Source organism: Oncorhynchus clarkii, chromosome 19 (assembly GCF_045791955.1).
Source record: "Oncorhynchus clarkii lewisi isolate Uvic-CL-2024 chromosome 19, UVic_Ocla_1.0, whole genome shotgun sequence".
Classification (NCBI taxonomy): Eukaryota; Metazoa; Chordata; class Actinopteri; order Salmoniformes; family Salmonidae; genus Oncorhynchus; species Oncorhynchus clarkii.
Genome location: NC_092165.1, coordinates 35,862,821 through 35,889,856, shown reverse-complemented (window position 1 = coordinate 35,889,856; position 27,036 = coordinate 35,862,821). Strand labels below are relative to the sequence as shown.

The 27,036-nt window shown below is 41.2% G+C and overlaps 1 protein-coding gene across 3 annotated transcripts; it reads left to right on the top strand.

Moving 5' to 3' along the window:
* The first annotated feature begins 509 nt into the window (after window positions 1–509).
* On the top strand, window positions 510–21,408 carry LOC139375097 (prostasin-like). Of its 3 annotated transcripts, none has more exons than XM_071116541.1 (10): window positions 510–611; window positions 5,947–5,967; window positions 6,090–6,249; window positions 6,520–6,640; window positions 6,841–6,986; window positions 7,206–7,428; window positions 9,258–9,435; window positions 14,935–15,191; window positions 19,722–19,819; window positions 19,917–20,768. In XM_071116541.1, exons 3-10 carry the CDS (start codon window positions 6,154–6,156, stop codon window positions 20,226–20,228), a joined length of 1,431 nt encoding a protein of 476 aa, XP_070972642.1. In that variant the 5' UTR covers window positions 510–611; window positions 5,947–5,967; window positions 6,090–6,153; the 3' UTR covers window positions 20,229–20,768. The 3 variants fall into 3 exon arrangements, with proteins under 3 accessions (XP_070972642.1, XP_070972641.1, XP_070972640.1); XM_071116540.1 differs by having other exon boundaries at window positions 541–611; window positions 6,372–6,640; window positions 7,206–7,422; window positions 19,917–21,408; XM_071116539.1 differs by having other exon boundaries at window positions 554–611; window positions 6,372–6,640.
* Window positions 21,409–27,036: the final 5,628 nt, after the last annotated feature.

Here is a 27,036-nt window from a genome sequence, read left to right as displayed (position 1 = left end):
ATGATGGATTGTTGTTTCTCTTTGCGTATTTGATCTGTTCTTGCCATAATATGGACTTGGTCTTTTACCAAATAGGGCTATCTTCTGTATACCACCCCTACCTTAACACAACTGATTGGCTCAAACACATTAAGACGGAAAGAAATTCAAAAAAATGGACTTTTAACAAGGCACACCTGTTAATTGAAATGCATTCCAGGTGACTACCTCATGAAGCTGGTTGAGAGAATGCCAAGTGTGTGCAAAGCTGTCATCAAGGCAAATGGTGACTACTTTGAACAATCTCAAATATATTTTGATTTGTTGAAAAACAAATTGGTTACTACATGATTCCGTATGTGTTATTTCATAGTTTTGTTATCTTCACTATTATTCTACAATGTAGAACATTGTAAAAAAAAAAAAAAAAACTGGAATGAGTAGGTGTGTCCAAACGTTTGACTGGTACTTTATAGACATATATATATATATATATAAGGGAGGAGTGAAGGCAGGGATGAGTACAAAAGTATAAACACTAAACAGAACAGGCTGTTGTGGTGGCATGGGGACAATGGAAGTCTACAAAGCACTCTGTTTGATGAATCTACTAGTTGCATTCCTTTCAAAAGGTAAGAGACACGATTCCCATTATTCCACTGCTTTACGTCTATGGACAGTTCTACAGGTGACTCTGGAGTTAAAGGGATAGTGTGATTATGCTAGTTGTAGGGGAGACCATGCTAGCTGTTCAGCATCACTACATCATGGAAAAAATAATAGGCCTATTCTTTCTAAAAAAAACGATATCTACTTATATATCAGGTAGTTGTGTATCCCTGGAAATAATTGGAATGCATGTAACCTCGAACACAAATTAATTTGACTTGTTGAAAATCAAGTTTATTTTTACCTAACTTGCTTACCACTTTTTCCTTCACAGACTTTTAGAAACAAGGGTAGCTGAACTTACCCCTTTGGCTCAATTTACTCCACTCTCACCTACCTGTAGACTTCCAGTCATTGTGCTAACCTAGTGGCTTGCAAAACGACCTACAACTTCTTTCAAACAGCAGAGACATAAAAACGGTATCCCATGAGTTAATCTGACGCTTGGTAAAATCTTGCACTATCCCTTTAAGGAGTTGGTCAGGTTATGGAATGGTGATGGCCGTGAGCATAGCCAAAAAAGACAGTCCAAGTCAATACAATGTCATGTGCCTTATGACACAGGAGAGAGACCTGTTAGACTGTTTTGGGCCTTGAGGGTGCCGCAGTGCATGCAATGAGGCAGAACGTTTACATTTGTCTAACATGAGCATCATAGCAACACAACAGAAATGGTATTGAACATGACTGAAGTACACTGCAAAAGGTTCTGTGTGTATAGTGTTGAAGTGGACAAGCTGAAGTCATCTTTCAAAGCAGTTAAAGGGACAGAATTAGATATTTAATGAGATGAAAGTTGAATCGTACAAGGAACTTAAGTTAGGGACAGAAAAAAATACAAACCGGTGAGTAACAGAGTAACTCTTGGCCAGGTCTTCCTTGTAAAAGAAGACTGACTTCAATGGGACTTCTTGGATAAAAAAAGGTTAAAAACAGTAAAACATTTTAAAAGCATTCCTCATTCAAGTAATGAGACTCATTAAACTACAATCTGACGCTAAGTAAAATGTTTATGAGAGAGAGAAAGAAAGAAACGAAAGGAAAAGGGTCTGCATGAAACCTCACTTTGATTATAGGGTGTCATGAACTCTGATGATGGCATAAAGGAGATATGCAATCCCTGAAATAAAAAAAGACCACAGGCAATGTTCCTTTACATGTCATGTGTATACCTTTATACAAACTAAGATTCTCCCAGCCAGCCAGACAAATGCACTCTGTATTTTGCATGAGAATTTGCATTTGAGAAAAAGAAAAAAAAGCTAAAGCACTGTCAAGTAGAGACACCTACAGTTGAAGTCGGAAGTTTACATACACCTTAGCCAAATACATTTAAACTCAGTTTTTCACAATTCCTGACATTGAATCCTTGTAAAAAATGCCCTGTCTTAGGTCAGTTAGGATCACCACTTTATTTTAAGAATGTGAAATGTCAGAATAATAGTAGAGATAATTATTTATTTCAGCTTTTATTTCTTTCATCACATTCCCAGTGGGTCAGAAGTTTACATACACTCAATTAGTATTTGGTAGCATTGCCTTTAAATTGTTTAACTTGGGTCAAACATTTTGGGTAGCCTTCCACAAGCTTTCCATAATAAGTTGGGTGAATTTTGGCCCCTTCCTCCTGACAGAGCTGGTGTAACTGAGTCAGGTTTGTAGGCCTCCTTGCTCGTACACGATTTTTCAGTTCTGCCCACAAATGTTCTATAGGATTGAGGTCATGGTTTGTGATGGCCACTCCAATACCTTGACTTTGTTGTCCTTAAGCCATTTTGCCACAACTTTGGAAGCATGCTTGAGGTCATTTGGGTCCATTTGGAAGACCCATTTGCGACCAAGCTTTAGCTTCCTGACTGATGTCTTGAGATGTTGCTTCAATATATCCACATAATTTTCCAGCCTCATGATGCTGCCACCTCCATGCTTCACGGTTGGGATGGTGTTCTTCGGCTTGCAAGCCTCCCCCTTTTTCCTCCAAACATAATGATGGTCAATATGGCCAAACAGTTCTATTTTTGTTTCATCAGACCACAGGATATTTCTCCAAAAAGTACAACCTTTGTTCTCTTGTGCAGTTGCAAACATTGGTCTGGCTTTTTTATGCCGTTTTTTTGAGCAGTGTCTTCTTCCTTGTCGAGCGGCCTTTCGGGTTGTCAATATAGGACTTGTTTTACTGTGGATATATATATTTTTGTACCTGTTTCGTCCAGCATCTTCACAAGGTCCTTTGCTGTTGTTCTGGGATTGATTTGCACTTTTCGCACCAAAGTACGTTCATCTCTAGGAGACCGAACGCGTCTCCATCCTGAGCAGTATGACGGCTACGTGGTCCCATGGTGTTTATACTTGCGTACTATTGTTTGTACAGATGAACATGGTACCTTCAAGCGTTTGGAAACTGCTCCCAAGGATGAACCATAATTCTGGAGGTCAAATTTATTTTTCTGAGGTCTTGGCTGATTTCTTTTGATTTTCCCATGATGTCAAGCAAAGAGGCACTGAGTTTGAAGGTAGGCCTTGAAATACATCCACAGGTACATCTCCAATTGACTAAAATTATGTCAATTAGCCTATCAGAAGCTTCTAAAGCCATGACATCATTTTCTGGAATTTTCCAAGCTGTTTAAAGGCACAGTTAACTTAGTGTTTGTAAACATCTGACCCACTGGAATTGTGATACAGTGAATTATGAGTGAAATAATCTGGCTGTAAACAATTTTTGGAAAAATGTCTTGTGTCATGCACAAAGTAGATGTCCTAACCAACTTGCCAAAACTATAGTTTGTTAACAAGACATTATTGGAGTGGTTGAAAAACGAGTTAATGACTCCAACCTAAGTGTATGTAAACTTCTGACTTCAACTGTACATTCTAAAAAAATACATATATGTATATTGACACTTGGACCACATATGTGGCCTGTTAGTTCTTAGATCTAATACAGCTGTAAAACCAGTGCACCTGTAAAATGATGGACACTTCTTCCTGTTTATGCCACTGGAACTGATGTGAAAAAGGCACCTTTAATTAATTAGGCCTATCACTGATGTGTGTGTGTGTGTTTTTGTGTGCATGCAACATTCCCTCTGAAGCGCATGGAGAGTTGAGCAAGACCATAGAATGGCTTTTCAACACGTCAAGGAAATGCTTCACCTTCAGCTGACAATTCCATCTTACTGGAAACAGTTAGCTTGAGTCACCAATGTAATCAATGCTTGTTGTCGTTATCTTAAGGACAGAGTACAGGGAGGAAATTGAGGTTCCAAAGTGTATCAAAATTGGTGTCGACAGGAAAGTTGTGCCTCAAATCAAAATGTTTGTCCTCACACACAACAGTTGGATGGAATACAATGTTTGATATGTTCATTATGTAATGCAATATTTCATGCAATGAATTTGTAGAAATGTATAATTTTGCAATAGAGAAGTCTGATTTGTCGATTGTTGTTTGCCTCTTTGTGTGAAAAAAACATTACCTGATTTTAATTTAGTGGGTGGGGACTGAATGTGAAGCCAGCCAGCCAGACACACCCACAGAGCACACAGAACTAGGGTGCTTATCAGTAGTCCACTAGTCTCTCACGGTTCTGGTTGCCAATATCAGCAGTCCAGTGGATCCCTCACCTTGTCTGTTCTCCTTTAGTTGCACTGGTATGAAAAGACAGAGTAGTTGAAAGTGTTATTAAGGCAGAAGTTTACCAGGGTTGCTTTCACATTGTCCAGGTCTTTCAGATCCGAGGAGAGGAAGCCACTTTGGAAGATTCAAAACATTAGAGGCAATAGAAGGGCAATTTGGGTTACCTTCTTTGTATTCTTTTCTGTGAAATCCCCATATAGTCCTACAGCCACGATGACTCTGTTGTGACCACAACGCTTCCTTTGTTGGATGATTGTGATTTTTTTCTTCTTGTTATTTGTTTGGATGAAATGTTTCCAGACGAAAAACCTGAATGACAGTTTGGCACAAAGTTAACCATAACATTAACACCACCTAAAATGTGTATACAGTGCATTCGTACACAGACCTGTTGACTTTTTCCACATATTGTTACGTTACAGCCTTATTCTAAAATTGATTACATTGTTTTTTCCCTCACCAATCTTCACATAATACCCCATGATGACTAAGCAAAAACATTATTTTTATATATTTTTTGCAAATGTATTAAAAAACAAAACTGAAATATCACATTTACATAACTATTCAGACCCTTTACTCAGTCCTTTTTGAAGCACCTTTAAGCTTGGCACACCTGTATTTGGGGAGTTTCACCCATTCTTCTCTGCAGATCCTCGCAAACTCTGTCAGGTTGGATGGGGAGGGTCACTGCACAGCTATTTTCAGGTCTCTCCAGAGATGTTTGATCGGGTTCAATTACGGGCTCTGACTGGGCAATTCAGGGACATTCAAAGACTTGTCCCGAAGCCACTCCTGCGTTGTCTTGGCTGTGTGCTTAGGGTTGCTGTCCTGTTGGAAGGTGAACCTTCGCTTCAGGCTGGGGTCCTGAGCCCTCCGGAGCAGGTTTTCATCAAGGATCTTTCTGCTCCGTTCATCTTTACCTCGATCCTGACAAGTCTTCCGATCCCTGCCGCTGAAAAACATCCCCACAGTATGATGCTGCCACCACCATGCTTCACCGTAGAGATGGTGCCAGGTTTCCTCCAGACGTGACGCTTGGCATTCAGGCCAAACAATTCCATCTTAGTTTCATCAGACCAGAGAATCTTGCTTCTCGTGTTCTGAGTACTTTAGATGCCTTTTGGCAAACTCCAAGCAGGCCTTTTACGGAGGAGTGGCTTCCGTCTGGCCACTCTACCATAAAGGCCTTATTTACGCTTTATATACGCTTCTCATATGTTCTTCTGCATTGACTTATTATTAAGCATATCTTCTGCACCTGTTTCCGGACTCACGGTATATTACGTCACAAACGCACATTCGGGATCATGTTAAGTGTACAGTAATGTTCGGTAACATACGCAGTGATTAAATTCGTTTTGACAGATGGCGTTTTGTCAAACAATCCACAGACTCATGACAAGCATCCAGCATCCAAAGTTCGCTCACATGGAAACTATGGAGCAACACTAAATACACTGACTAATTGATAGACTGGCTTGCTGGCTGTGCTCTAAGACTGTATGTTACTACCATAGAGATCCTATTCAATTATTCTAATTCCTTATGTGGTTGCTATTGTAAAACCAGTAGGGTGCAAAGAGTTAAGTTACATGTTTTCCCACAGTGTGCCAAAACCAAACTGTTCAACTGTTTTTCTCCTCTCCTGTTTGTAGGGTCTCACTCTCAGTTGGATGGTAAGTATTTTTCTAATTGAATGACATGACCATGCACCTATTCACTAACTAGTGAGGTTTCAATCTCTTCACTTCCTTTGTGTGCTCCATTTTGTAAACCTTCATCCATGTGTCTCTGTTAGTATGCGGAACCCCTCTCAACACTAGGATTGTGGGGGGTCAGGATGCTCTTGCAGGGAGTTGGCCATGGCAGGCCAGTCTGCACAGATCTGGCAGGCATTTTTGTGGGGGATCCCTCATCAACAAAGAGTGGGTGCTGACTGCTGCTCACTGCTTCTCCAGGTGAGGAATTGCAGGATTGCTAGAATCCTAACATTTAACTCTTACACCAAACCTAATCATAACTCAATTGAGCCTCCTTTTACAGCATTTCTGTTATCTTTTTTATACATATATTATCTCAGCCCCAGTACATCAAATTTGGTGGTCTACGTTGGTCGTCAGAACCAGAAGGGCTCTAACCCCAACGAGGTGAACCGCGGGGTCACTCAGATCATGTCCCACCCGAACTACACCAGAAGTACTAATGACAACGACATGTGTCTTCTCAAGCTCTCCTCCCCTGTGACTTTTACCAACTACATCCGGCCAGTCTGCCTAGCTGCACCAGGCAGCTCCTTTCATGCCGGCACTACTAGCTGGGTCACTGGCTGGGGCACCATCCGCAGTGGAGGTGAGATCTGATGGGAGAGATTAAATCTAATGCATGGGCAATAGTCAATATGTAAAATATATTTGTAATATAATAGGAGTGATCAATTGTAACAAAATAGCTTTTCCTCAAATAACCTTCAAAATGAATCAATCAAGTAATGCATTTCAAATCATGTTGTACTAACTTTACTTGTCTGAATGTGTCTCCCATCTCCTCAGTGTCCCTGCCCTCACCAAAGACCCTACAGGAGGTGGATGTGCCAGTAGTGGGAAACAGGCAGTGTAACTTTAACTATGGAGTAGGTTCAATCACAGACAACATGATCTGTGCTGGTCTAGCAGCAGGAGGAAAGGATTCCTGTCAGGTAAAATCTCTTGGTTATCCTTTTTGTGTATTACATTGTGGGTCAATTACATATTGGTCCCATTCCACGGACACAGGTTATACCTAATCCTAGTCTAAAAAGCATGTTCACATTGAAAATGGTTCCTCATCTGAGACTGTGCTTCATCTGGGAAACCGACTGTTTCATAATCCTGTGAAAATGCAATCTCAGTGACACTGTAAATCTGTCTATGCATAGGGGGACTCCGGAGGTCCGATGGTAACCAATCAGGGTACTCGCTGGATCCAGTCTGGTGTTGTGAGTTTCGGCAAAGGCTGTGCCCTGGCAAAATTCCCAGGAGTGTACACCAGAGTGTCCCAGTACCAGACCTGGATCAACAGCCAGATCAGCAGTGACCAGCCTGGCTTTGTCACCTTCTCCTCCAGTGGGACTGACTCTGACCTCAGTGTCTTCTGTACTGGTCTTTCAGCCCCTACAACCACCACTACCACTACAACCACCACTACAACTGCCCCTACAACTGCCCCTACCACTGCCCCTACAACCGCCACTCCAACTGCCCCTAACACTGCCCCTACTGCCCCTACAACCACCACTACCACCACAACTGCCCCTACAACCGCATGTACATACCTACAGTGCCTTCAGAAAGTATTCAGACCCCTTGACATTTTCCAAATTTTGTTACGTTACAGCCTTATTCTAAAATATATATATTTTTCCCTCAATCAACCCCATAATGACAAAGCAAAAACAGGTTTTTGGACATTTTTAAATATAAAACGGAAATATCATATTTACATAAGTATTCAGACCCTTAGTACTTTGAAGCACCTTTGGCAGCAATTACACCCTTGAGTCTTCTTTGTTATGACGGTACAAGCTTTGCACACCTGTATTTGGGAAGTTTCTCCCATTCTTTGCAGATCCTCTCAAGCTCTGTCAGGTTGGATGGGGAGCGTTGCTGCTATTTTTAGGTCTCTCCAGAGATGTTCGATCAGGTTCAAGTCCGGGCTCGGCTGGGTCACTCAAGGGCATTCAGAGTCTTGTCCCGAAGCCACTCCTGCGTTGTCTTGGCTGTGTGCTTAGGGTCATTGTTCTGTTGGAAGGTGAACCTTAGCCCCAGTCTGAGGTCCTGAGCGTTCTGTAGCAGGTTTTCATCAAGGATCTCTCTGTACCTTGCTCCATTCATCTTTCCCTCCATGTCTCCCAGTCCCTGCCGCTGAAAAACATCCCCACAGCATGATGCTGCCACCACCATGCTTCACCGTAGGGATAGTGCCAGGATTCCTCCAGACATGATGCTTGGCATTCAGGCCAAAGAGTTCAACCTTTGTTTCATCAGAGCAGAGAATCTTGTTTCTCATGATCTGAAAGTCTTTAGGTGTCTTTTGGCAAACTCCAAGAGGGCTGTCATGCCCTTTACTAAGGAGTGGCTTCCGTCTGGCCACTCTACCATAAAGGCCTGATTGATGGAGTGCTGCAGAGATGGTTGTCCTTCTGGAAGTTTCTCCCGTTCCACAGAGGAACTCTGGAGCTCTGTCAGAGTGACAATCCAGTTCTTGGTCACCTCCCTGACCAAGGCCCTTCTCCCCCGATAGCTCAATTTGTCCAGGCAGCCGGCTCTAGGAAGAGTATTGGTGGTTCCAAACTTCTTCCATTTAAGAACGATGGAGGCCAGTGTGTTCTTGGGGATCTTCAATGCTGCTGAAATGTTTTGGTACCCATCCCCAGATCTGTGACTTGACACAATGTCTCAGAGCTATACGGACAATTCCTTCGACCTCATGGCTTGGTTTTTTGCTCTTACATGCACTGTCAACTGTGGGACCTTTTATATAGACTGGTGTGTACCTTTCCAAATCTTGTCCAATCAATTGAATTTACCACAAGTTGGCTCCAATCAAGTTGTAGAAACATCTCAAGGATGATCATTGGAAACAGGATGCACTTGAGCTCTATTTCGAGTCTCATAGCAAAGGGTCTGAATACTTATGTAAATGAAGTGTTTCTGTTTTTTGAAAACCTGTTTTCACTTTGTCATTATGGGGTATTGTGTGTAGATTGCTGAGGGAACAACATGTATTTAATCAATTTTGAAATAAGGCTGTAACATAACAACGTGAAAAAAGTCAAGGGGTCTGAATACTTTCCGAAGGCACTGTATAGACTAACTTGTGCTTATGGCTACAACTTAATGTGAATCTTTACTTTTGTAACATATCTGACTACTGAATTATTCCCTTTTATTTGTCTCTCAAATGTTTCTGTCTCTCCCTCCCTCTGCAGCTGTGGTGTGTGGCAGCGCTAGCTCCTCTTTGAACTCCCATGTTGGTGGCGGAAGCTCGTTGGCGACAGCAGGTTTGTGGCCCTGGATAGCCAGCATACAGACTAACGGAGCGCACGTCTGCGGGGGCACTTTAGTGGCGGTAGACTCTGTCATGAGTGATGCCAGCTGCTTTTCTAGGTAAGTTAACTCTACCTGTATGTCAAAGTGGGAGAGTTAGTAGCTGGAGTGAAATGTCACTCCTTACATGATTCTAAGGAAATCTAATCATAGAACCTACATTTTGATTGGATTTAGATTTTTTTTACAGTGCCATTACATTAACAGTTAGTGACGTATAGAAATGTTTCCTTTTCAATCCTAATGCAAAGGTTAACCAAGATTAATACGTATGACATTTGTACAATCATTGTGCTACTGAAAATTCTAGGAGGGGTAGCTGTCTATAAACAACACCCATGTTTTACACAACCTTGGCTTCAGAAAGCATGGTTATGGTGTCATCATCATGTCAACCAGTGTCTGGGTGACTCCATGGGCTCAACAGGCACTTACTGTAGTAGTTACTCTAGTGTACCAGAGGGGGGAGCCACCAGCCAACATCTCTTCCACACTACTGTTTTACCATCCTAATCAGCTGGACAGTTTAACATTTTGCTACCTTCACAAGGAATTTAGTGGCCCATTCAGACTTAGGATATCTATGACTTTTTACGTGTTTTGATTTAAGCACTTCTCAGTAGTTGGTATTCAGACTTACACTACATGGCCAAAAGTATGAGGATTCGACTGACACGTGTATAACAGAGCACACAGCAATGCAATATCCATACAGTAGAATGGCCTGTACTGAAGAGCTCAGTGACTTTCAACGTGGCACCGTCATAGGATGCCACCTTTCCAACAAGTCAGTTCATAACATTTCTACCCTGCTAGAACGGCCCGGTCAACTGTAAGTGCTGTTATTGTGAAATGTCAAGGAGCAACAACAGCTCAGCCGCGAAGTGGTAGGACACACAAGCTCCCAGAACGGGACCTCCAACTGCTGAAGCGCATAAAGATCATCTGTCCTCAGTTTTGACACTCACTACCAAGTTTCAAACTGCTTCTGGAAGCAACATCAGCACAATAACTGTTCGTCGGGAGTGTCAAGAAATGGGTTTCCATGGCCGAGCAGCCGCACACAAGCCTAAGATCACCACGCGCAATGCCAAGCGTCGGCTGGAGTGGTGTAAAGCTAAATGATGCCAAGAGAACGCTACCTGCCTGAATGCATAGTGCCAACTGTAAAGTTTGGTGGATGAATAATGGTCTTGGGCTGTTTTTCATGGTTCGGGCTAGGCCCGTAGGGAAAATCTTAAAGCTACAGCATAAAATTACTTTCAAGGAGATTCTGTGCTTCCAACTGTGTGACAACAGTTTGGGCAAGGCCTTTTCCTGTTTCAGCATGACAATGCCCCCGTGCACAAAGCGAGTTCCATACAGAAATGGTTTGTCAAGATCTGTGTGGAAGAACTTGACTGGCCTGCACAGAGACCTGACCTCAACCCCATTGAACAGCTTTGGGATGAATTGGAAAGCCGACTGCGAGCCAGGCCTAATCACCCAACATTAGTGCTCGACCTCAATAATGCCCTTGTTGCTGAATGGTAGCAAGTCCCCACAGCAATGTTCACATCTAGAGGAAAGCCTTAACAGAAGAGTGGAGGCTGTTATAGCAGCAAAGGGGGGGACCAACTCCATGTTAATGTCCATGATTTTTTTGAACAAGATGTTCGACAAGCAGGTGTCCACATAATTGTGCAGGTGGGTAGTGAGCTCTGCTGGTGTGGCTCCCTTGTTCGCACTGAATAAATGTAATTCAATTAAAAAGTTTTGGTTCAATTAGTTTTTCTGTTTATCTCAAACAAATCCCTTTAAATATTGTGCAGCTTTAATTTAAATTAGATCAGCACAAGACTAATTCAGGTCTGAATTTCCCTTTAATTAATAATTACGTCAACTTCAAGACAAAGAAAAGATCAACTTAGTACAATAATGAATTATGTCAAATGATGATAACATGAATGAAGAGTTGAGTATGAAGGGTGCCTACCTAGGGCATAACACATACATAACCCATACATATTACATAAGCAGTAAATAAACATTTAATAAGACAATTGGAATGAAGAGTTTAGTATCCCTCACTAAAGTAGCAGGGTGAAGCCACTTGATGTACACCCCTTGGACAGGACGCTAGTCTGTCACAGGCAGTGGAGGCTCCACAGAAAAGGGAGGGGAGGACCATCCTCATCAGTCAATTTGATAAAAATGTAAATTGTAAAACATTAAAGTTGTATAATTTTTTGATGAAACTATACTAAATATAATCACGTCACGTTCTCACCCCCTTCCATGGATATACACAGTAATTATGACAGGCTGGAGGACACCCTCCTGAAGTTATCAGAGCTCTTGCAACATGATCTGCCATGTTGTCCACCCAATCAAAGGATCAGATAATTAATCTAGCACTGAAAACATAATCTACAGTTTGCTAGCACTGCAGTGTATACAATGTGGTGAGTAGTTAACTCAGAGAAAGGCAATAGTTGAACAGTTATTTTAACAAATGAATTTATTCTTTAATGAAGGAAGAGAAAGAGATTGAAAAAGACAGTTTCACTTACTTAGCTAGCAAATGCAGCTAGCTAGTTTAGCCTACTGAAACGCCCTGCTCAAACAGAGGGATGCTACGTTAACTAGCTGGCTATGACTATCCAACACAACACTGGAACTTTTCCAAATCAAGGTAAGCTTTTGGTATTACTAATTTATTGTCACCGGGGCCTGTCGGTGTAACTGCTTACTAACTTCACTGCATGATAGTAGCAGCTATACGAACGCATTAGTTCTATTAACTATGACGTTACTTTAGCTAATATGGTGACAACGAAGTAGGCTGTGTGTAGCTGTTTGGCTTGTAAACTCTTGTTTGCAACTGTTGGAACCTCTTTGGACTAGGGGGCAGTATTTTGACGTCTGGAGGGAAAGCGTGCCCACAGTAAACTGCCTGTTACTCAGATATGCATACAGTGAGGGAAAAAAGTATTTGATCCCCTGCTGATTTTGTACGTTTGCCCACTGACAAAGAAATGATCAGTCTATAATTTTAATGGTAGGTTTATTTGAACAGTGAGAGACGGAATAACAACAACAAAAAATCCAGAAAAAAAAGCATGTCAAAAACGTATTAGGGTACCTGAGGGTACCTGAGGTTTGATTATAAATGTTGTTTGACTTGTTTGGAGAAGTTTATTGATAACGTTTGGGATTAATTTTGAATGCATTTTGAAGGAGGGAAACCGGTGGATAGCCCTCCCTCATTTTGAATGAAACGCGCCAGCTAAACTGAGTTTTTGGGGATATAAAGAAGGACTTTATCGAACAAAGGGACCATTTGTGATGTAGCTGGGACCTTTTGGAGAGCCAACAGAAGATAATCTTCAAAGGTAAGGCATTTATTTTATAGCTATTTCTGACTTTCTTGCTTTTTACTTACTTTTTTGCTTTTGTGTGCGGGCCGCTGTCCTCAGATAATCGCATGGTGTGCTTTCGCCGTAAAGCCTTTTTGAAATCTGACACAGCAGCTGGATTAACCAGAAGTTAAGCTTTTTTTCTATGTATGACACTTGTATTTTCATGAATATTAAATATGACTATCTGCCATTTGAATTTCGCACTCTGCAATTTCACAAGATGTTGTTGAGGTGGGTCGCTAGCACCACTAGTCATAACAGGTTTTAATGATTGCACCGAATATCAGCTAGGTGCAGGTAAGCGTGTGAAAGGCGGTATTGAATGTCCCTGTCTGTCACCTCAAATTGTCTCTCGACCTGTGTGCACCTAAGTTGTAAACCTTCATTCATGAACTAGGTTGTAGCAACCTCATGATGGGTATAGGGAAAATTCCAGTATCATGTGCAGTTGAAGTCGCAAGTTTGCATATACCTTAGCCAAATACATTTAAACTCAGTTTTTCACAATTCCCTGTCTTAGGTCAGTTAGGATCACCACTTTATTTTAAGAATGTGAAATGTGAAATAAGAGATTTATTTCAGCTTTTATTTCTTTCATCGCATTCCCTGTGGGTCAGAAGTTTACATGCACTCAATTAGTATTTGGTAGCATTGCTTTTAAATTGTTTAACTTGGGTCAAACATTTCTGGTAGCCTTCCACAACAAGTTGGGTGAATTTTGGCCCATACCTCCTGACAGAGCTGATGTAACGGAGTCAGGCTTGTAGGCCTCCTTGCTCGCACATGCTTTTTCAGTTCTGCCCACACATTTTCTATAGGATTGAAGTCAGGGCTTTGTGATGGCCACTCCAATCCCTTGACTTTGTTGTCCGTAAGCCATTTTGCCACAACTTTGGAAGTATGCTTGGCGTCATTGTCCATTTGGAAAACCCATTTGCGCCCAAGCTTTAACTTCCTGACTGATGTCTTGAGATGTTGCTTCAATATATCCACATCATTTTCCTGCCACATGATGCCATCTATTTTCTGAAGTGCACCAGTCCCTCCTGCAGCAAAGCACTCCCACAACATCATGCGGCCATCTCCGTGCTTCATGGTTGGGATGATGTTCTTCGGCTTGCAAGCCTCCCCATTTTCCCTCCAAACATAACGATGGTCATTATGGCCAAACAGTTCTATTTTTGTTTCATCAGACCAGAGGACATTTCTCCAAAAAGTATGATCTTTGTCCCCATGTGCAGTTGCAAAACGTAGTCTGACTTTTTTATGGTGGTTTTGGAGCAGTGGCTTCTTCCTTGCTGAGGGGCCTTTCAGATTATGTCGATATATGACTCTTTTTACTGTGTATATAGATACTTTTGTACCTGTTTCTTCCAGCATCTTCACAAGGTCCTTTGCTGTACGTTCATCTCTAGGAGACAGAACGAGTCTCCGTCCGAGTGGTGTGACGGCTGCGTGGTCCCAAGGTTTTTATACTTGCTTACTATTGTTTGTACAGATGTACGTGGTACCTTCAGGTGTTTGGAAATTGCTCCCAAGGATGAAACAGACTTGTGGAGGTCTACAATCTTTTTTCTGAGGTCTTGGCTGATTTATTTTGATTTTCCCATGATGTCAAGCAAAGAGGCACTGAGTTTGAAGGTAGACCTTTAAATTCATCCACAGGTACACTTCAAATTATGTCAATTAGCCTATCAGAAGCTTCTAAAGCCATGACATAATTTTCTGTTTCTGTTTCTGTTTAAAGGCACAGTCAACTTAGTGTATGTAAACTTCTGACCCACTGGAATTGTGATAGTGTAATAATCTGTCTGTAAACAATTGTTGGAAAAATGTCTTGTCATGTAATGTAGATGTCCTAACCAACTTGCCAAAACTATAGTTTGTTAACAAGAAATTTGTGGAGTGGTTGAAAAATGAGTTTTAATGACTCCAACCTAAGTGTATGTCATCTTCTGACTTCAACTGTAGTAGCCTAAACCTATCGCTGTTACATTGAACTGGGTGAATGGAATATGAACGAGTCATCCAATATGCTGTAATAGAAAAATAAGGCCATGCTCATGAATAGAAAATAGCCCTCCTCATTTTAAAGGGCACTGACCGCCAATGATCACAGGACATCACTAAACAGAGATGCAACTCATTATCTCTCCAGCCAGGCCAACGCCTCTGAGTGGACCGTGATTCTGGGTCGTCTGAAGCAGAGCGGCTCCAATCCCCACGAGGTAACCCAGAACGTCATCAACATCACCATGAGCAATGTGACAGGCAAAAACGTGGCCATCCTCCGACTGGCCAGCCAACCCACATTGTCTGACTACATCCAGCCTATCTGTGTGGACAAGGGAACCAGAACCTTCAGCACAGGGACTCCGTGTTGGGTAGCTGGCTGGGCAACAGGTCAGGGTGGCGGTGAGTGGAAGGACTACTGTCTTTGTGTGTTAGTGAGAAATGTTCCCTGTTCAGAAACAAACCCTATAGCACCAAGGCATTTGTGTAGATCTGAAATAATTGGGTAAGCAATGGTAGTAGGTCCACCTGTCTTCTGATAGGATAGGTGAGATTTTCACCATATTGCTTATAACCTATCCAGGCCTCTCAGATCCACACAAATGCCTAGGGTAGGAGCTGGCTGCACTGTAAGACGTTTCTGTAATTTCAACAGTAAAACACTGTAGAATAATACACAGTAATTATCGTGCATTGTGGGAAAATGTTGTGGGCAGGGAAAGTGTCTTTGGCTGATAAATATATTGAAGGCATGCATTGTAAGATACTATATTTGTTGCACCTGTGCGTGAGAATGCTGTACACAGAATACAGTAATATACTCCATTTTAGGAATTTTACAAATATAGTCCTGAAAATTGACAGTTATTTACTGTAATTCAGAATCCTGAACCATACATCATTTTTGGAGCACCAAAAACCTTTTGAACAAAAATAGGATGGTATTGTGTTTCTGACTAACATATTTTTAGGCATGTCTTGTAAGAGCGATATTTGTTGCACCCGTCAGGGTGAATCCTGAACGAATTTAAGTGTATGTCTTAGTGGTCCCCTAACAATTTCATTTATATAGGGGACAAATCAGTGGCAGCAAGTCTCAAACCTTTAATAGTTGAATGGCTAGCCATGTCCTTTTGATCTGTTTTGGCCTGTAGTTACTGTCAGCATAGAAGCCTTTGTAAACTTACTTCTACCCCCTCCTTTTTCGAACATTCTGTTAAAAATCGCGCAACTTTTCAGCGTCCTGCTACTCATGCCAGGAATATAGTATATGCATATGATTAGTATGTGTGGATAGAAAACACTCTGAAGTTTCTAAAACTGGTTAAATCACGGCTGTGACTATAACAGATCGTGTGTTTCATTGAAAAACGCAAGAAAAACTGCTCTCTGAAAGCTACAAATAATTTCCATAAGTCACTTTCATGGGTTGTTAAAAGAGAACAAAATGTTATATCGACCTGCATGCAATTCATACAAATTCCACACGATGTCGCCATTGTCGTCATTTTCAATTGAATTTTTTGTTGGAAAATCCAAGTATCTGGCATCCGTTTCTTCCAGTCTCCACCAGGACGCTGTAAATGTGGACAATGGCAGCCATTGATTTGAAGACGAGGAGCTATTGAATATACATCGCCCTGTAATCATTTTGATAGATTATAAACGTTTACTAATACCTAAAGTTGGATTACAAAAGGATTTCGAAGTGTTTTGTGAAAGTTTATCGTCGACTTTTTTAATTTAAAAAAATGATGCAGCGTTAAAAAACGATGTTTTTTTCTGAATGACACAGCTTCCATAGAAAGCTATTTTGGGTATATATGGACCGATTTAAACGAAAAAAAGACCCAATAGTGATGTTTATGGGGCATATAGGAGTGCCAAGAAAGAAGCTCGTCAAAGGTAATGAATGTTTTATATTTTATTTCTGCGTGTTGTGCTGCGTCGGATAAGCAGAGTCTTTGTTTACGTCGCATTCAGGCATTTTCAGGTGGTGCATGCTATCAGATAATACCTTCTCATGCTTTCGCCGAAAAGCATTTTAAAAATCTGAAAAAACTTGTTGGCTAGGTTCACAACGAGTGTAGCTTTAATTCAATACCCTGCTTGTGAATTTTGATCAAGGTTTGAGTTTGAACGAGTACATTTAGCATTTAGCGTAGCGCATTTGCATTTCCAGGTGCCTACTTGAGACATATGCGTCTCAAGTAGAATCAAGAAGTTAAGGCATAAAGTGCAAGTGACATAAAACACCAACTATAGTGTTTTGTGTTTATTAGGTACACCAATCTAGTACCGGGTCAGACCCCTATTTGCCTCCAGAACAGCCTGAATTATTTGGGGAATGGATTCTACAAGGTGGGGAGTTCAAACGTTGCTCTATTGGCGTCAAGGAACCGAACGTGCCAGGAAATAACATTCCCCACACCAGAGCCATCAGCCTGTAATGTTGACACCAGGCAGGATGTGGCCATGAACTTATGCTGCTTACTCCAAATCCTGACTCTCCCATCAGCATGACGCAACAGGAACTGGGATTTGTCAGACCAGGCAATGCACTCAATTGTCCAGTGTTGGTGATCATGTGCCTACTGGAGCCGCTTCTTCTTGTTTTTAGCTGATAGGAGTGAAACGCGGTATGGTCGTCTGCTGCAATCGCCCATCCGTGACAAGGACAGACGCGTTGTGCGTTCCGAGATGCCGTTCTGCACATTACTGTTGTACTGCTCCATTTTATGCCTGTTTGTGGCCTGCCTGTTAGCTTACACGATTCTTGCCATTCTCCTTCGACCTCTCATCCACAAGCTGTTTTCACCCACAGTACTGCCGCTGACTGGATGTTTTTTGTTTTGTTACCCTATTCTTGATAAACCCTAGACACTGTCGTGTGTGAAAAGCCAAGGAGGCCGGCCAGTTCTGATATATTGGAACCGGCGCACCTGGCATCGACAATCATACCATGCTCAAAGTCGCTTAAGTCACTCGTTTTGCCCATTCTAACGTTGAATTGAACAGTAGCACTGCCTCTGCCTTCTTTAAATAGCAAGCCACGGCCATGTGACTCACTGTCTGAAGGAGCAAAACATTTGTGAATGGGGTGGTGTACCTAATAAACTGTAAGTTCATATGCTGTAATATCACTGGATTCACTATTAGCAATTGCAGTTTTTCAATACAATTCAACAAATTACTGTATATTTAATGCAGCACACTGGTAGTGATGGTGCGTTGCATCCAGGTCTTGGACCCTCCACGTCACTTGCGGTGTCCCACAAGGATCTATTCTTGGACCCATGCTGCTCATCCTGTACATGGTCATGTAATTAGCCGGAATGGAATCTCATTCCACTGCTATGCTGATGACACCCAGCTGTATGTAAAAACTACCCCAAGTCCGTCTGATGCATATGTCTCATCCATGTCTTTATCTCCTCAAGCCTGGACTACTGTAACACACTCTTCATTGTGATCCCTGGCAGGAGTCTCCAAAAGCCCCACTTCATCCAGAACAGCACTGTCAGGATCCTGGTGAGAGTGAAGAAACATCACCCCCATCCTGGCATCTTTGCCCTGGCTCCCCGTCTCACTACGGATTTAATTTTAAAACCCTCTTGCTGACTTTCCAGCGTAGTCATGGATATCCCACTCCTTTTCTCAAATACCATAACCCCACCCGCACCCTCAGGTCAAGCGATGGCCTGCTCCTCCACGCCCCCAGGACCAAGCTCTGCTCCTTGGGGGAAAATCGGGCTTTCAGCTCAACCATCTAGAATACCCTCCTGGACCACCTGAAGGCACCACAGACTCTGAGCTCCTTTGAAAGGGCCCCAAAGACTGTTTAGGAAGGTCATTCTGTTGATAGCTGTGCTCCTTGGTGTCCTTGTCCCTTGTAGCGTCAGCTGGGTTCTTTGTACCAGTTGCCCTGTCATTTAGTTTTTTATTTGAAGGCAATTTGAGATTATTCTGTATAATGAAACGCGCTTTACAAAGGTAATACATTATTATTAATTGCTGGAGGGGAATGAATCAGTCTCATGAACATATTTTAAGGCGTGCCTTGTAAGTGGCTATAATTGTTTCACCCATTAGTGAGAGTCCTGTACTAATTTAAGTGATATGTGGTATTAGTTCCCTAACAATTTAAAGGTATATTGAGGACAGATCAGTGACAGCAGGTCTTAAACCTTTAATGGTTGAATATTTAACCATGTCCATTTGATCTGTTGCCCTGTAATCACAGCCAGTTTGGAACCCTTTTGTTTAGGCCTCTGGGCCTCATTAAATATGCTGAAATATACAAATGCCTAGCAGCCAATCTTACTCTAATCCCTTGTAATTACAGTAAAATACTGTAAAAATGACTTTCCTACAGTTCCTTACAGTATTGTACTGTGTTTTTTATTGCTTTGACGTTTTAGTAATTTACAGGAAGTTGGCATCAAGTTACCGTGAATATCTCAGTAATGTATTGGTACTATCCAGAGATATATCATCATAAGATATCTTGTTGTAATTACAATTATTTTAAAGACCAGTATATTCTTAACTACAACAACATTTTTCAGTAATGGTTATAGAAACGTTTACATGTTGTGATATATATATTTTTATCAACCTTGGTTGACTGCACCGATTAAAGAGCGCCACTAAATGACCAAAATGAAAACACTGGGTAATATGCAGTAATTATAATTGATACTGTAAATTAGTAACTGACTTGGTACTGTAAATTATATTTAAGTAACATTTTTGGTACCGTTAAATTAATTACAGTAGCTGTAAAATAAATTACAGTACCTTTCTGGCCAATTGCTGCCAGTAAGTTTCTGTTCATTTTACAAGAAATGTTTTACAGTGTCGGTATTGTTTCCGGACAGGACCGTGGGGATGGGTATGATAAGTAATAAACCCATCTCTCTTTGTCCTTAGTTGAGGAAGTTCTGCAGGAGTTCCAGACCTCTGTGGTGGAATGTGTGAATGTTTCGTCTACGGACAACATTTGCACCGGAGCTGTGACACTACTGCAGGTTTAGTACAGATCTGTCTTACTATTTAGCTTGCAAAATGTTGTTATAAGCACATAACATTATAACCATATTAAACCTAGTGTACTTCCACCCACAGGGTAATGCCGGTGGTCCTTTGATGTGTAAGCATGGCAACTCATGGTTCCAGACTGCTGTGTTGACTGTCGACAGCAGCAGCAACACCACTAGCAATAACAGCACCAACAAAGCACGTTGGAGCAGGGATCCCCGCACCTCCCCTATCCAAGTCTTCACCAAAACCTCCCACTTCCAAAACTTCCTGGCTGCCAATTTGGGAACCTTCCTATCCCCTGCCACCTCAGCTGGTGGCAGCAGTGGAGCTTCCCTGGCCCACTCCTCTCTCCTCCTCTTCTCCCTCTCCTCTGTCTTACTGTTGGGTTGGTACTAGGAAACTCCACGGCTACCATTGACAAGCCCTCTCTAACTTCCAACCAAAAGTATATTTTTTTTGAGGAATTAATCCATTTTTGTCAGTGACTGGTAGTGTGTCAAAGCCACGATTCTAGTTTTGAACTCAGGGAGCCTTAATTTCCAGTCATTTGAATGATGAATGTTTCCAACTTCCTTTGTCTTTTTACTATTTTTGCTGTCAATGTTTTTGTATCAGTAGAATTTTCTGGATACTATTTTGTTATGACACTTACAGAATTGCTGTTTGAGACGCAATATGCCAGATTTTCTGTTAACTGTCTGGGTATGTGTAACATTGTAACATGACAATATCCAGATACCATGTAAAACAATGGAACATAATAATGTTGCCAGAGTTGACCCTTTCTAGCCTGAGCGAAATGTTCAATTTCTTGCAGGATCAAGACCTCTGCATATATTAATGGGTATACTTTGCTGGTGTAAAACCATGATAGGCATTTTGAAAGCGGAGAAACAGCCCCTTGACTGATTGCTATTGTATGTTACATTTCAAGAAATAACCTGTGAAAATATGCTTCTTATACAAAAATCGATGCTTTCTCCCAAACAACTGCCATTCCCACAACTTTTTAATGAAGATGAGGAAAGAGAGCATATTGTCTTTGTTTGATAAGTGTTGAACATTTGAAATCAGAATAGAAATACCTTTTACTGATGTTATTTTTCAAAAATTATATGGAATATTCTTTGATCAGACACTATCTGGTTAGTAAATAAATAAACATCTGCATCAAAACAAATTACAACTAGCATTTAGTCTTACATAAGGAAATAAGTAATATAATATTAAAACAACCTTATTCTTTCAATTAAGTTATGGGGAATAGATTGTCTGTCATAGCCATAACATTCATCTCAGTGATTTTTACCATAAAAATTGATCTGGAATTACAGTGCCTATAGAAAGACTACGCTCCCTTAACTTTTTCAAAATGTTGTTGTGAGAAAATAAGTATATATTAAAAATACAAAACTGAAATATCATAACTGGATAAGTCTCCATCCCCCTGATTTAATACTTGGCGGAAGCACCTTCGGCAGCAATTTCAGCTGTGAGTGCTGAAATAAGTTTCTACCAACTTCGTATTTAGAACTCTTGACTTTTTCCACATTTTGTTACATTACAGCCTTATTGTAAAATTCATTAAATTCCTCAATCTATACACAATAACCCATAATGACAAAGTGTAAACAGATTTAAAAAACAATTCCTTATTTACATAAGTATTCAGACCCTTTGCTATGAGATGCGAAATTGAGCTCAGGTGCATCCTGTTCCCATTGATCATCCTTTTGATGTTCCTACAACTGGATTGGACTCCCCAAGTGGTAAATTCAATGGATTGGACAGTGCATGTCAGAGCAGAAATGAAGCCATGCGGTTGAAGGAATTGTCAGTAGGGCTCAGACAGGATTGTGTGGAGGCACAGGTCTGTGGAAGGGTACCAAAACATTTCTGCAGCATTGAAGGTCCCCAAGAACAATGGTCTCATTTTTAAATGGAAGAAGTTTGGAACCACCAAGACTCTTCCTAGACCTGGCCGCCCGGCCAAACTGAGCAATCGGGGGAGTAGGGCCGTGGTCAGGGAGGTGACCAAGAACCCAATGGTCAATCTGACAGAGCTCCAGAGTTCCTCTGTGGAGATGGGAGAACCTTCCAGAAGGACAACCATCTCTGCTGCACTCCACCAATCAGGCCTTTATGGTAGAGTGGTCAGATGGAAGCCACTCCTCAGTAAAGGGCATGACAGCCTGCTTGGAGTTGGACAGACCATGAAAAGGACAGACCATGAGAAACAAGATTCTCTGGTCTGATGAAACCAAGATTGAACTCTTTGAACTGAATGCCAAGCCTCACGTCTGGAGGAAACCAGGCACCATCTCTACGGTGAAGCATGGTGGCGACAGCATCATGCTGTGGGGATCCTTTTCACCGGGAGGGACTGGGAGGCTAGTCAGGATCGAGGGAAAGATGAATGGAGCAAAGTACAGAGAGATCCTTGATGAAAACCTGCTCCAGAGCGCTCGGGACCTCAGACTGGGGGCGAAGATTCACCTTCCAACAGAACAACGACCCTAAGCACACACAGCCAAGACAACGCATGAGTGGCTTTGGAACAAGTCTCCGAATGTGCTTGAGTGGCCCAGCCAGAGTCCGGACTTGAACCCGATTGAACACCTCTGGAGAGACCTGAAAATAGCTGTGGAGCGACGCGCCCCATTCAACCTGACACAGCTCGAGAGGATCTGCAGAGAAGAATGGGAGAAATTCCCCAAATACAGGTGTGCCAAGCTTGTAGCATCATACCAAAAAGACTCAAGGCTGTAATCGCTGCCAAAGGTGCTTCAGCAAAGTACTGAGTAAAGGGTCTGAATACTTATGATATATCTTTTCTTAAAGTGATATTTCAGTATTTTCTTTCTTCACATTTGCAAACATTTCTAAAAACCTGTTTTTGGTTTGACATTATGTGGTAGTGTGTGTAGATTGAAAAACAATTGAAACCATTTTAGAATTAGGCTGTAACGTAACAATGTAGAAAAAGTCAAGAGGTCTGAATACTTTCCAAATGTACTGCAGATTTGGCAATATATGAACATTCTTCTTTACAAAACCGTTCAAGCTAGGTCAAGTTCCTTGGGGAGTGTTGATGGACAGCAATCTTCAAGAAATGCCACAAATTTTCAATTGGACATGTATCTTTTTATTCCTTAGCAATTCCACTGTAGCTTTGACTGTGTGCTTCGGGCTGTGTGCTTCATTGTCATGCTGAAAGGTGAACTTCCGTCCCAGTATCAGCGTTCTTGCAGAGGGCAGCAGGTTTTCCTCAAGGACTTTTCTGTACATTGCTTTATTCATTTTCTCTTCTATGCTGATTAGTTCCCCATTCCCTGACAATGAGAAACATCCCCAGACCATTATTCCTCTTCCACCAAACGTGACAGTTGGCACTATGCATTGGGACAGGAAGCATTCTCCTGGCATCCACCAAACCCAGATTTGTCCGTCAGACTGCTAGATGGTGAAGCGTGATTCATTACTCCAGAGAAGGCTTTTCCACTGCTCCAGAGTCCAATGGCTGAGCTTTACACCACTCGAGCCGATGCTTGGCATTGCGCATGGTGACCTGAGGCTTGTGTGCGGCTACTCGGCCATGGAAACCCATTTCATGAAGCTCCAGAAGAACAGTTCTTGTGCTGACGTTGCTTCCAGAGGCAGTTTGGAATTCAGTAAGTGTTGCAACAAAGGACAGAGGATTTTTCTCCGCCGTTCTGTTCTGTGAGCTTGTGCGGCCTACCACTGAGTTGTTGCTCCTAGATGTTTCCACTTCACAATAGCAGCACTTACAGTTGACCGGGGCAGCTCTAGCAGGGCAGAAATTTGACTTTACTAGTTGGAAGGGTGCCATGTTCACAGTCACTGAGCTCTTCAGTAAGGCCGTTCTACTACCAATGTTTGTCTCTAGAGATTGCATGGCTGTGTGCTCGATTTTATACACCTGTCCGCAACGGGTGTAGCTGAAATAGCAAAATACACTAATTTGAAGGGGTGTCCACATATTTGTGTATTATATAGCGTAGTCTAGGAAGGGACGTTGCAGGCCAGCTCAGTGCTGGAATTGGTGGAGCCACCTTCAAGATACTGTGCCTACCCAAGGATTAAACAAACAACTAGAGCTAAACGGTTTACTCTAGTATACATAGTCCTTCCTAGATTTACCAATATATTGTCTTTTGTGTATTTCATTGTTCTGAGTTTTTGATAATCGCCAGTGTGCCTGCCTATTTTTTTTATTTTTATACAACCTATTTTCTGCACGCAGCTCTGATAGGACGTGCATAAAGCTATCTTTGTATAGACAACATTACTGTGCCGTTCTTAATAATAATAAACATATATATATTTTTAATATGTACTTTTCATGTTGCCTCTACAATGACGTGATGTATATTGATTTTGTATATAGCCTAGTTATTTAGGCCTACCTGTCATGTGACATTTACTTGTCCCCACCTCTATTTCTAGAGACATGTCCACAAAGCTGCCTGAGAAAGATTAGTTGTCGAAACGCGTTGCAGTTATGCGTCCTGATGTACTATGATGACTGCTCCTATATGTATTATTGTGTAAGTATATTGTGTTAATAGTTAACTAAAGTTAATTGCAACGTACTAGCCGTTTACTCGTCTGAGCGCGAAGGTTGGCTGCCGTGCGGAACTATAGTCAAAAGTCCGACAATGAGCACTTAATGGTTTCAGATGGCACTCTATCCCCGCTCTTTCAAAGAGAAAAAAAAACATTTTTTAAGTTCGATGCAGCGATAGCCCTAGCTCAAATACCGCTCTCTCTCAACTCAGTCTATAAAGCTGAAGCGTTACAAATTATGTGATTGAAATGTAACGGTCATTTCTGATTGAGCCGATATGCAGCGTTGCCCGTGAATGCAGTCTCAATTCATTTCACTAGGCCTGTCCCCCCCGCTTCCCTAAATGTTCAATCAATAGCTATTGTTTTAATCTAAGAACACGGTGATTTATTTACTTGGGCTATTCATATAATTTAGAATAACAGAGTAGCTATATTTCCATGTATTGTATATGGCTTAAAAGTGATGGTGTGCAGTGTAAATGACGGTAGTCTTCCATCTGGTGCTGATGTGACCATGATGATAAATGCACTTTCCTATATGTCCAGCAGTTGGCAGGATGTACATGGTCTGAGTTACAGAAAACACAAAAACAAAATATCGTATGCCTTCACGTAAGACTGTGATTCAGTTCAGCTGTTTCCTACAAAATACTCATATCACAATTCTTTCAAATACTTAATCTTAGCAGAAATTACTCCTTTAAATATATATATTTTTTTACAATGGAATAATTCGTTTTTTTCCTTCATTTTATACAGGTAATATGTCTAAATTGGTTACAACAACATGGTGCTTTAAAACTGAGGATTTCAATGTGTACAGCATAGCAAACCGGTATAACATTATTAGGAGATCATATATGGGCCAAACTGTAGCCTCAGTTACAAATGAGTAACATTCTGTAACAACTTCCACAACATAAGACTCAAATCAATAATCAGCATGATCTTGTAAAAAAAATTGAAGCAGCATGTACAAGGGCCTTTAAAATCCAGTTCTGTTCTAAGCCAACCAATGTCCACTCAGTTTACGGGTTATGAGTTTTTTCCAGTTCAATCTAATAAATATGGTAAAAGTTTAAAACAGTTTCACACCTAAACAAATTCAAACCTCATTCTAAAGCAAGCCTTATCAAACCCACCTTTCTGGAAGAGAATATTACTCTTTTGTCAAAATCTTCTGGTTGCAATGTTGGGACCTGCTTTTGGAATCATCATTCCTGATAGACTGCTTTGACCAGATGGTCCTCATAAGGATATACATGTCAGTCAAAATACTTTCTGAAATTCTGACAGCAATTCATTTTAAAAAAGATCCCTTTACAGTTACTGTGGCTATAGGCTAGCAAAAAGATCAGTCCAAAATGGCACCCTACTCTCTAGTGCACTACTTTTGAAAATAGCCTCTATGCACCCCTGTCAATGGTAGTGTAGGGAACAGTAGGGAATAGGGTGCCATTTGGGAACCAATTTGACCTGATATATAGGATCTTAACTCTGGTCCAGCATGTATTGGTTGTCACTGTGGTTAGGCCTGTTTTAACGACAGGATGTCTCTCTCTCTGTAGCAGAGGTGGGCCAAATGTCTCACTGGGGTGAAAACAAGCACTGTACCCAGGATAACTGCTGCCAGTGATACTCTGAACCAATCATAGTCCACTAAACACATCTGTAATACAGCCCTGACACATACCTCCTTACACTAATGAGCATGGTACTTAGTTCAACATACCAAGCACTGCTAGGGAACAGGATGACAAAATATGATTAGTGCTTTCCAATGAATGTGTAGGTCTGAATTCTCATGAAATACTTGCTTTTCCTTGCCTCTTTTTGATCATGGCCGTGAACATAGGTGACATTAAAAAGATCTAACCCAATCAAGTTCTTTCAATTTTAGCACTCAAAGGAGACAAGGAAAGGAAGCTATTTGTTACTATTGGGATGTTGCCTTCGTGAAGAGGGCCATTGAACACATCACGTGTTTCTCCATAAGATGAGTAGAACAGATTACTTCATGGTACTATGATGTCAAAAGAAACTGATACGAACGATGCAAGGAAAAAAAAAACAAAGCAATTTAAAGATTGTCATTCACAACACAAATTCCATCAGTGTTGTTTCCTTCATATGTGCAATACATAAAGCCCTTTCAATGCAGATTTCTACACTTAAAAAATATATATGTAGGCACTTTTTTTCCAGATATAAAGAAAGCTCGCTGTAAAGGGGTATTTCCTCAACAATAGTTATGGCACTCATTTTAAACACATTCTGTGTGTTTAAATTAGTATGGATCAGCAGCGTTCAGTCTCTGAACGGCTAAATATGTAAATCATCCACTACAAACCAAACCTTTCCTCCTCATTTCTCAATCCTTTTTCCATCTTGTACACATGAATCTGACTGAAGTAATCAATCAATGGCCATGTCTCAATACCTATCTCCTTACAAACTGCTTTCTGACCTACAGTGCATTCAGAAAGTATTCAGACCCCCCATTGTTGCAGCCTTATTCTAAAATTGATTAAATCATTTCTCTCAATCTATACACAATAACCCATAATGGCAAAGTGAAAAAATATTTAGAAATGTTTGCAAAATAAAAAAAACA

Excerpts from the sequence above, each read along its gene's own strand:
- LOC139375097 (XM_071116540.1), top strand. The coding sequence starts at position 545 with ATGGGGACAATGGAAGTCTACAAAGCACTCTGTTTGATGAATCTACTA. Across the intron at positions 612-5,946 it reads AGTTGCATTCCTTTCAAAAG|GGTCTCACTCTCAGTTGGAT; the intron begins GTAAGAGACACG and ends TCCTGTTTGTAG. Across the intron at positions 9,436-14,934 it reads GATGCCAGCTGCTTTTCTAG|CCAGGCCAACGCCTCTGAGT; the intron begins GTAAGTTAACTC and ends TTATCTCTCCAG.